General features: G+C 35.7%; 1 protein-coding gene across 1 annotated transcript; it reads right to left on the reverse strand.

Moving 5' to 3' along the window:
* Positions 1-1,362: 1,362 nt before the first annotated feature.
* On the reverse strand, positions 1,363-2,446 carry LOC116037349 (C-C motif chemokine 2-like). The gene is made up of 3 exons (XM_031281224.2): positions 2,190-2,446; positions 1,915-2,023; positions 1,363-1,689 (listed from the first exon to the last, which is right to left on the reverse strand). The coding sequence occupies exons 1-3, from the start codon at positions 2,407-2,409 to the stop codon at positions 1,560-1,562; spliced, it is 459 nt and encodes a 152-aa protein (XP_031137084.2). The 5' UTR covers positions 2,410-2,446; the 3' UTR covers positions 1,363-1,559.
* Positions 2,447-11,990: the final 9,544 nt, after the last annotated feature.

Genomic DNA, 11,990 nt, shown 5'->3' on the forward strand with positions numbered 1-11,990 from the left:
AAATGAAGAATAATCTTAATTTGTTTTCTTTGGGTTTTTTTAAGGGAATGTGGATCTTTTAGAGCAATTTGAGGTGTGTCTATGGTTGGCATTTTCCACATTTATTGTGACACGCAGTGTGGGACTCACACTGGTCTGGTCTTGACTTGGTCTTAACCCCTCCAAGTCAAAAGTCTTGTCTCGTTCTCGATACACTTTGGTCTTGGTGATGACTTAGTCCCATTTTAGACACTGATATAAATACATATATTACACAATTTATTGTACATCAGTTATGCACCGGCACACAAAAGCATTACCATGGAGTTCATTACACACATTCTCAACTCAAATACAACAGTATAAGCTTTATAAAGTAAATGCTTAATATGTTGTGGTTATAATCAATAATTAATATCCAAGAATTATGTTATGGGGTATCAGTATTTCACACAGGTTTCTGTTTTTAAAATGATCAGACCTTATTACATAAAATATGTACTGTAGAACAAGACAGACCCACTAACTAAACTACACCACTTTATTCTTCTCATTATTATCTATCTAACTAAGAATCTGACCACTAAAATGATATTGCTCTGGGTGGTAGTGGAACATATTTACACTACTAGAGTACATTTACTCAAGTAGTGTACTAAGTACACATATTAGATACTTGTATACCACTTTATACTTCCACCTCCTCTATATTTTAGAGGAAGATAGTGTACATTTTATTCCACATTTTTTTGACAGCTCAGCTACTAGTTACTTTACAAATTAAGAATTTACAAAAAAAAAGTATGGTCTTATACAATATGATGCAATGTTATAGATATTAGATTAGCTTCACCTCAATAACAGTAACATGCTTATTACACATCAATGCATCATCATTACTGAAATAATTATGTAAACTGTAATAGATGTAATAACACTAACAGGGGACATTATTCTGCATTGGGTACTTTTATTTTTGATACTTTCAGTATGTATTGCTAATACTACTTACATACTTTAACTGAAATAACGTTGAAGTAATGTAGGCAGGAATTTTAAAAGTATTCTTACAGTCTGGTATTCATACTTTTATTTTAGTAAAAGCTCTGAATATTTTTACCTGAATACTTTTTTTGGACCCTCTCTGACTCAATAATCTGTGTCATTAAGTGACATTAAACTCAATGCTACAGTTACAGTACCATTGTGAATGTTTGTGTTTTGGGGTATTTTTTGTGTGGAAATAATGCACATAAAGAGATGATATAAGAAGAGGAGGAGACGATGCCTCTAGATGCTGAGATACCAAATGTAGCTTTTCTCCATACATGCACTCAGACAGTAATCTATTCTGCAATTTACCATAACCAAACGTAGCCATCACATTGTGAACATTTTTATTAGCTCATGTCACTCAGAATCATTGTACAATGAAAGTAACACGTTATTTACATATTTACAGTCATCAAACAAACACCACATCATTGAAAACCATACATAAAAAGGCAAATATAATAGATATAATTTTTTTGGGAATATGGCTTTTTTAGTATTAGTTTCAATATTGCTGTCTTATTGTGTCAGCGATGGTGTTTGTGTGAGATAGTATGTTGGATTTGCCAGTTTTTTCCGTCCAGGTAGGCCATGCTGGTCTGTGTCCACATTCTCTCTGGGTTAGAGCAGATCCTAATGTTTCTCAGCGTGGTAAATCTATTGAAAATCACAAAACAGAAAATGCACATTCAGTATCATGTTGCGACAGTTTGGAAGAGGAGATTATAAAAACTAAACAAAATCCCAAATTATTATGGTTAATTCTGAAGTACAATGCATCACGGTATACATATACTAAAATTTTGGTATCAAAAGATCCAAGAACATTTCATGAGAAGATATGCACATAAAATCCAAAGATAAACAGATTGGATGACTTACACCACTGCGTTTATAGGGCATGACGATTTAGATTGTTTGTAATAACTCCTCAGGTTTTCTCGGTGGATTTGAGTGTTTGTAAGATGTCGACAACAACTGCCTATCCCACCTTTGAATAAAGACACAAGAGTCCATTATCATCATCATCATCATCATCGTCATTATCATCATCAACATGTTTCCCATAATCATGAAATAATACATCATATCATATGTGAAATATTACACAAATGAACAAAATGCACAAACTGTACACATCTTCACATCGTTCTTACCTTGAGCTGAGGCCGTGGACACCATCATAGTTACAAGGAGAAGCGAGACAAAGGTGAGACTTGTCATTGCGTGCGTCTGGCTGAGACAGATATGATGCTTCTGTCTGTGCTGCAAGCCCTTTTTAAGCCCACCAACACAGTCAACACATTCATTCACGCCACTTGCAAATCGAGCATGCTGCACCCACAGACACGCACAGGGCTGGAAAGTAGAGTACATATTTCCTCCCACAGCAGCTCATCGTTGTGGCCCTCGCCCCTTCATACACTCATAACTGGTGGTCTGAGGGTGTCTATAAATGTTCCACTGTAAGAGGTTGTGGTCTTTGCATGCATTATTGTAGTATTTACAATTAAAAAGTACAGTATAGAAAGTATCTGGAATAGATACCAAACACTTAATCTTGATCATTATGGTTAGTGAAAATGATCATATCACTGAGTGAGGCTCAATGGTGTTTTTGTCTGGAAGAACATGCAAACTACACACTATACGTTGTTTTTTGCCTCCAACGGCGCCTTCCAGGCAGCTAACCCTAACCTTAACCCTAAACATAACCATTGCCACGCTGCCTGGGAGGAGATGTTGGGGGCAAAAAACACCTAAGACCGTGAGTGACTGTCTCTGCTTCACTGCATTTATTTTAAGGGATCATTTCTACACAGATCAGAAATCCAGCTAGCTTTAACTTGTTATTGTTGGTGAGTTTAAAGTGTTTACATGGACATGTTGGAGCTAGAAAACAAAACACAAAAAGAGAAAACTTTATAGCTACAAAGGTCAGAGTCTATTCCTGTCACTTTCTACTAACACAGAAGCTTCATTGTTGGGTTTTTGAGGTGCGTGTTTCTTTGTGCTACTGATGCTGGCGTCCTCATTTGTGCAACCACAGTGCATGCGCACATACATGCATGGATACACCAAACCATGTTGTTCATTTCCACTGAAAGCCACATGCTGAAAAGCATGGTAGTAGCAGAGAAAGTTTTGAGTTGGAGTGTCCCCAGTCACTTATTCATGGCTGCGTATAGGGTTGTGCTGTTTATGTAACCTAGATAAAACATCTTAACACTTGCATGCTCACGTGGTAAATTTGGTAACTGCTACCACGTTCAAAGACGTCCGTCAGTAGAAGAGAAGAAAACGTGCAGAGTTTAAGATAAATGCAATTTAGCTAAAATAGAAAACGTTGCAATTGTATCTGACATTGGACGTCAAAGTTAACCAGGACCCCAGATTATTGTGTGAATGTTGACTCAGCAGCATGACTTCATGTTCATGACTTTTATCAATATACTATACTATCAACAACAACTAGCACCAGCAAGTAGGCAATGTAGACTCTGACCCTCCGATCGATTCCCAGTCTGGGCGGGGCCTTTTTGTGTGTAGTTTGCATGTTCTTCCAGACTTTATTTGCCATACAGTACTATGATCTTTTTATGACTTTTTTTGACATACTATACTATGACTTCTTATTATTACTTTTTTCGTCATACTATACTATGACATTTTATGACTTTTTTCAACATACTATACCATGACTATTTTATCACTTTACATATTATACCATGACTATATTTTACATGCTATACTATGACTTTTGGTCGTATAATACTATGACTTTTCTTTTTTTGACATACATTCTATCTATCTTTAGTCAGTGGTATTGTGGCTCATTGGTTCGCACTGCTGCAACTAGCACTAGCAAGTAGGACCTGTAGGCTCTGACCCTCGCATCGATTCCCAGTCTTCTGGGCTTCCAGACTTTCTTTGACATACTGTATTATGACTTTTTATGACTTTTTGACAAACTATACTGTGACTTTTTTTAATCACTTTTACATCATACTATACTGTGATTTTTTTTTTTCTCACTTTTTTCGACATACTATACTATGACTTTTTATTGCTTTTTTCGACATGATGTATTGTGACTATTTTTGACATAGTATACTATGACTTTTTTTTCACCTTTTCGACATACTATAATATTACTTGTTTTATACTATACTATGACTTTTGATCAAACTATACAATTACTTTTTATGACTTTTTTCCACATACTATACTATGACATTTTATCACTTTTTTTCCGAAATGTTATACTATGACCATTTTTTGACATGCTATACTATGACTTTACATGACTTTTTCATCGTACTATACCATGACTTTATATCACTTCTTTCGACATGCTATACTATGACCATTTTTGAAATGCTATACTATGACTTTTTCATGACTTTTTCATCATACTATACAATTACTTTTTTATTACTTTTTCACATTCTATGATATTAGTGTTTTTGAAGATACTGTCTTCAGTGGAATTTTGGCACATTGGTTTACACCAAGTAGCACCAGCAAGTAGGTCCTGTATGTCCTCACCCTTGGATCGGTTCCCAATGTAAGCAGTTCCTTTTTGTGTGGAGTTTGCATGTTCTTCCAGACTTTCTTTGACATACTATACTATACTATAATTTTTTATGACTTTTGGAAGTCAGAAGGTTGAGTGTTCAAATCCTACATATCTCAGTAAGTTTTGAGGTCCAAAACACTAAAGAGAAAGAGACAAATATGCCAAAAACAATACTTTTGTGTCAGGTTAAATAGTGTAGAGGGATAAGAGAGTGATTGAAAGTCAGATGGTTGAGATCCAACAAGTCTCGGTAAATTTTTAGGTCCGATACACTAAAGACAAATATGCCAAAAACATAGCTTCTATGTCAGGTCAGATAGCTTAGAGAGATAAGATAATTATTGTAAGACAGAAGGTTCAGTGTTCAATTAAGTGTTGAGGTCCGATACACTAAAGAGAAAGAGACAAATATGCCAGAAACAGTATTTTTGTGTTAGGTCAGAAGCTTAGAGGGATAAGAGAAAGATTGAAAGTTAGAAGATTCAGTGATCAAATCCTACATGTCTCGGTAAGTTTTGAGGTTCGATAACACTAAAGAGAGAGAAACAAATATGCCAAAAACATAGCTTCTGTGTCAGGTCAGATAGCTTAGAGGCATAAGAGAATTATTGGAAGACAAAGCGTGTTCAAGTCAGTGAATGTTGAGGTCGAGATACACTAAGGAAAGACACAAATATGCCAAAACAATAATTTTGTTTCAGGTCAGATAGCTTAGAGGTTTGCTAGAATGATTGGAAGATGGAAGGTTCCATGTTCAAGTCCTACACATCATAGTACTTTTTGAGGTCTGACACACTAAAGAAAAAGAGACAAATATGCCAAAAGCAATGCATTTGTCTCAGGTCGGATAGCTTAGAGGAGTAAGGGAATGATTGCATATCAGAAGGTTTAGTGATCAAATCCTACATGATTTTGGTAAGTTTTGAGGTCCGATACACTAAAGCAAAAGAGACAAATATGCCAAAAACATAGCTTCTGTGTCAGCTTAGAGGGATAAGACAATAATTGTAAGATAGAAGGTTGAGTGATCAAGTAATTAAGTGTTGAATATGCCAAAAACAATGCTCTAGTGTCAGGTCAAATAGCTTAGAGGGATAAGGGAGTGATTGAAAAGCAGAAGGTTACGTGGTCAAGTCCTACATTTCTCAGTAAGTTTTGAGGTCCATTATACAAAGGTGGAGGTGAAGAATACAAATAGATGAAGAGTAAAGCTGTGTTTCTGTTGCTCTTTATTATGACTTTTTCAACATGCTATACTATTACTTTTTTATCACTTTTTTCGACATGCTATATACTATGACTTTTTTTTATCACTTTTTCGACATAATATACTATGACTATTTTCGACATGCTATACCATGACTTTTTTATCACTTTTTTTGACATACTAAAGACACTATACTATGACTTTTTTTTATCACTTTTGTCGACATACTATACTATGACTTTTTTTATCACTTTTGTCGACATACTATACTATGACTTTTTTATCACTTTTGTCGACATACTATACTTTGACTCTTTTATCACTTTTTTCGACATACTATACTTTGACTCTTTTATCACTTTTTTCGACATGCTATACTATGACTTTTTTATCACTTTTTTCGACATACTATACTTTGACTTTTTTCGACATACTATACTTTGACTTTTTTCGACATACTATACTATGACTCTTTTATCACTTTTTTCGACATGCTATACTGTGACTATTTTCGACATGCTATTCCACAACTTTTTTATGATTTTTTCATCATACTATACTTTGACTTTTAATCATACCATACTGTACAATTACTTTTTTATTACTTTTTCCACATCCTATAATATTATTGTTTTTGAAGATACTTTACTCAGTGGAATGGTGGCACATTGCTTTACACCACTGCAAGTAGCACCAGCAAGTAGGTCCTGTATTCTCTCTCTCTTGGATCGGTTCCCAATGTAAGCAGTTCCTTTTTGTGTGGAGTTTGCATGTTCTTCCAGACTTTCTTTGACATACTATACTATGAATGTTTATGAGTTTTGGAAGTCAGAAGGTTGAGTGTTCACATCCTACATATCGCAGTAAGTTTTGAAGTCCGATACACTAAAGAGAAAACGACAAATATGCCAAAAAATGGCTTCTGTGTCAGGCCAGATAGCTTAGAAGGATAAGAGAAATATTGGAGGACAAAAGGTTGAGTGATCAAATCCTACAAGTCTTGGTAGGTTTTGAGATTTGATACAATAAAGAGAAACAGACAAATATGCCAAAACAATCATGTAGTCTGCGGTTAGATAGCTTAGAGGGGTAAGAGAATGTTTGAAAGTCAGAAGGTTGAGTGTTCAAATTGAACATGTCTCGGTAAGTCTTGAGGTCAGAAACACTAAAGATGAAGAGAGAAATATGACCAAAAAAAAAACACAGCTTCTGTGTCAGGTCAGATAGCTTAGAGGATTGAGAAAATGATTAGAAGACAGAAGGTTTTATGTTCAAGTCCTACACATCTCTGTAAGTTTTGAGGTCCAACGCACTAAAGAGAAAGAGACAAATATGCCAGAAGCAATATTATTGATTTACGTCAGATAACTTAGAGGAATAAGGGAATGATTGGAAGTCAGAAGGTTGAGTGATCAAATCCTACATGTCTTGGTAAGTTTTGAGGTCCGATACACCAAAGAGAAAAAGACAAACACTTTTTTCAACAACTATACTGTGACTTTTTTATCACTTTTTTCAACATACGATAGTTTGACTTTTTTCGACATACTCTACTATGAGTTTTGTATCACCTTTTTTCGACATACTATACTATGACTTTTTTATCACTTTTTTCGACATACTATACTATGACTCTTTTATCACTTTTTTCGACATACTATACTATGACTTTTTTTTCACTTTTTTCGACATACTATACTATGACTCTTTTATCACTTTTTTCGACATGCTATACTATGACTTTTTTATCACTTTTTTCTACATACTATACTATGACTTTTTTTGACATAGTATACTATGACTTTCTTTATCACTTTTTTCGACATACTATACTTTGACTTTTTTCGACATACTATACTATGACTTTTTTATGACTTTTTTCGACATTTTATACTATGACTTTTGTATAACTTTTTTTTGACATAGTATACTATGACTCTTTTATCACTTTTTTCGACATACTATACTTTGACTTTTTTCGACATACTATACTATGACTTTTTTATCACTTTTTTCGACACACTATACTATGACTTTATCACTTTTTTCTACATACTATACTATGACTTTTTTGACATAGTATACTATGACTTTTTTGACATACTATACTATGACTTTTTTTAATCACTTTTTTCGACATACTATACTTTGACTTTTTTCGACATACTATACTATGACTTTTTTATCACTTTTTTTCGAAATACGATAGTATGACTTTTTTCGACATACTATACTATGACTTTTTATCACTATTTTTGACATACTATACTATGACTTTTTTATCACTTTTGTCGACATACTATACTATGTCTTTTTAATAAGTCTAATAATTTATAAATAATAATTACTAAACACAACTAAGTATAGTTATAAAAATAATAAGTATACTATGACTTTTTTGACATACTATACTATGACTTTTTTTATCACTTTTTTCGACATACTGTACTTTGACTTTTTTCGACATACTATACTATGACTTTTTATCACTTTTTTCAAAATACTACACTTCACATTTTTCGACATACTATACTATAACTTTTTATCACTTTTTTCGAAATACTACACTTCACATTTTTCGACATACTATACTATAACTTTTTTCGAAATACTATGCTGACTTTTTTTCAACCTACTATACTATGACTCTTTTATCACTTTTTTCAACATACTATACTATAACTTTTTTCGACATACTGTACTATGACTTTTTTTATCACTATTTTCAACATACTATACTATGAGCTTTTTATCACTTTTGTCGACATACTATACTATGAGTTTTGTATCACCTTTTTTTGACATACTATACTTTGACTTTTTTCGACATACTATACTATGACTTTTTTTGACATACTATACTATGACTTTTTTATCACTTTTTTTGCCATGCAATACTATGACTTTTTTTGACATACTATATTATGACTTTTTTTTTCACTTTTTTCGACATACTATACTATGACTTTTTTATCACTTTTTTCGACATACTATACTATGACTTTTTAATCACTTTTTTCGACATACTATACCATGACTTTTTTTTCACTTTTTTCGACATACTATACTATGACTTTTTTCGACATAGTATACTATGACTTTTTTATCACTTTTTTCGACATGCTATACTATGACTTTTTTTTATCACTTTTTTGACATACTATACTATGACTTTTTTATCACTTTTTTCTACATACTATACTACGACTTTTTTTTCACTTTTTTTGACATACTATACTATGACTTTTTATCACTTTTTTCGACATACTATACTATGACTTTTTTTGACATAGTATACTATGACTTTCTTTATCACTTTTTTTGACATACTATACTTTGACTTTTTTCGACATACTATACTATGACTTTTTTATCACTTTTTTCGACACACTATACTATGACTTTATCACTTTTTTCTACATACTATACTATGACTTTTTTGACATAGTATACTATGACTTTTTTGACATACTATACTATGACTTTTTTTAATCACTTTTTTCGACATACTATACTTTGACTTTTTTCGACATACTATACTATGACTTTTTTATCACTTTTTTTCGAAATACGATAGTATGACTTTTTTCGACATACTATACTATGACTTTTTATCACTATTTTGACATACTATACTATGACTTTTTTATCACTTTTTTTCGAAATACGATAGTATGACTTTTTTCGACATACTATACTATGACTTTTTATCACTATTTTTGACATACTATACTATGTCTTTTTAATAAGTCTAATAATTTATAAATAATAATTACTAAACACAACTAAGTATAATGCTGAATGCAGAAATGCTGAAAGCTCTGGGTGTGGAGGGGCTATCTTGGTTGACACGCCTCTTCAACATTGCGTGGAAGTTTGGACAGTACCTAAGGAGTGGCAGACTCCAAGGAGTGGTAGTTCCCCTGTTCAATTACAGGGGTATCACACTTCTCAGCCTCCCTGGTAAAGTCTACTCCAAGGTGCTGGAAAGGAGGGTTCGGCCAATAGTCGAACCTCAGGTTGAAATGGAACAACGGACCAGCTTTTTACTCTCGCAAGGATCCTGGAGGGAGGCTGGGAGTATCCCCAACCGGTCTACATGTGTTTTGTGGATCTGGAAAAGGTGTATGACCGGGTCCCCCGGGAGATGCTATGGGAGGTGCTGTGGGAGTATGGGGTGAGGGGGTCCCTTCTCAGGGCCATCCAATCTCTGTATGACCAAAGCGAGAGCTGTGTCCGGGTTCTTGGCAGTAAGTCGGACTCGTTTCAGGTGAGGGTTGGCCTCCGCCAGGGCTGCGCTCTGTCACCAATCCTGTTTGTAGTATTTATGGACAGGATATCGAGGCGTAGTCGGGGTGGGGAGAGGTTGCAGTTCGGTGGGCTGGGGATCTCATCGCTGCTCTTTGCAGATGATGTGGTCCTGATGGCATCATCGGCCAGCGACCTTCAGCACTCACTGGATCGGTTCGCAGCCGAGTGTGAAGCGGCTGGGATGAGGATCAGCACCTCTAAATCTGAGGCCATGGTTCTCAGCAGGAAACCGATGGAGTGCCTACTCCAGGTAGGGAATGAGCCCTTACCCCAAGTGAAGGAGTTCAAGTACCTTGGGGTCTTGTTCGCGAGTGAGGGGACAATGGAATGGGAGATTGGTCGGAGAATCGGTGCAGAGGGGGCGGTATTACATTCAATTAATCGCACCGTTGTGACGAAAAGAGAGCTGAGCCAGAAGGCAAAGCTCTCGATCTACCAGTCAGTTTTCGTTCCTACCCTCACCTATGGTCATGAAGGCTGGGTCATGACCGAAAGAACGAGATCCAGGTTACAAGCCGCCGAAATTGGTTTCCTCAGGAGGGTGGCTGGTGTCTCCCTTAGAGATAGGGCGAAAAGCTCAGTCATCCGTGAGGAGCTCGGAGTAGAGCCGCTACTCTTTTGCGTCGAATGGAGCCAGTTGAGGTGGTTTGGGCATCTGGTAAAGATGCCCCCTGGGCGCCTCCCTAGGGAGGTGTTCCAGGCACGTCCAGCTGGGAGGAGGCCTCGGGGAAGACCCAGGACTAGGTGGAGGGATTATATCTCCAACCTGGCCTGGGAACGCTTCGGGATCCCCTATGAAGGTAAATATGGTGCAAAATGGGAGAGCTTGTAGAATACGATGTGAGAACTTGCAGAACAAAAAATCTGAACTTGTATGTTAATATTTGCACTTGTAAAAATTTAATTTGCACTTGTAAAAATAAAATTTGCACTTGTAAAAAATATTCACACACATGTGATCTGAATTTGAAGTCCTGCGGCTGCAGGCCCTGGAGCTCACCGCCAGTGTTTTAGTTTGACTGTTAAAAAGTGTTTAGACAATTAAAAGGTATTTATTTAGAAGCGGACTGGCTGCTAGTTAGCTAACGCTAGCATGCTATTCCACCAAGCTTCCATGCTACATAAATAAGCCAGACAGAGTTGTCCCTCATCTGGTGATAGAAACCCTGATTTTCCCGTTCTGTTAGCTCAGAGCTCCACAGCCTAAGTCCACAGGTACAAATTAGTTTTGCACCAAATGTATCGTCAAGAGTGTTGTGAAAGTCGAGGTGCGCAGATTGGCCACTTTGTGATGCGAGAGAGCACATATGTGAAGTTGCAGTGACAGATTCGAGAGGTTGTAATCACTGAGTTGTGGTTGTGATGGAAAATGAACCAGAGTAAAAAAAAAAAGTATACTGGTAAATGTTGCATTATAAGTTTGCAGCTGTCATTGTGTTCATGTAAATATCAATCTACACATTTGTGAATATTTTTTCTGTAACTTCACATTCAGAATACAGGTGTGTGAACATTTTCTACAAGTGCAAATTTCAATTTACAAGTTCAGATTTTTTTTACAAGCTCTCATGTTTTTTTTCTTTGTATGACTTCAAATTCAGATCACATGTGTGTGAATATTTTTTACAAGTGCAAATTTTAACATACAAGTTCAGATTTTTTGTTCTGCAAGTTCTCACATCGTATTCTACAAGCTCTCCCATTTTGCACCATATTTACCTTCATAATCCCCCAGTCGGAGCTGGTTAATGTGGCTCGGGAAAGGGAAGTTTGGGGTCCCCTGCTGGAGCTGCTGCCCCCACGCCCCAACCCCGGATAAGCGGACGAAGATGGATGGAGATGGATGGATGTTTTGGTTCA

The sequence above is a fragment of the Sander lucioperca genome, chromosome 9 (genome assembly GCF_008315115.2).
Source record: "Sander lucioperca isolate FBNREF2018 chromosome 9, SLUC_FBN_1.2, whole genome shotgun sequence".
Lineage (NCBI taxonomy): Eukaryota > Metazoa > Chordata > Actinopteri > Perciformes > Percidae > Sander > Sander lucioperca.

Coding starts and splice junctions, on each gene's coding strand:
- LOC116037349 (XM_031281224.2), bottom strand. CDS start 2,409: ATGTACTCTACTTTCCAGCCCTGTGCGTGTCTGTGGGTGCAGCATGCT. Junction 2,024..2,189: donor GTCCACGGCCTCAGCTCAAG/GTAAGAACGATG, acceptor CTTTATTCAAAG/GTGGGATAGGCAGTTGTTGT. Junction 1,690..1,914: donor TGCCCTATAAACGCAGTGGT/GTAAGTCATCCA, acceptor GATTTTCAATAG/ATTTACCACGCTGAGAAACA.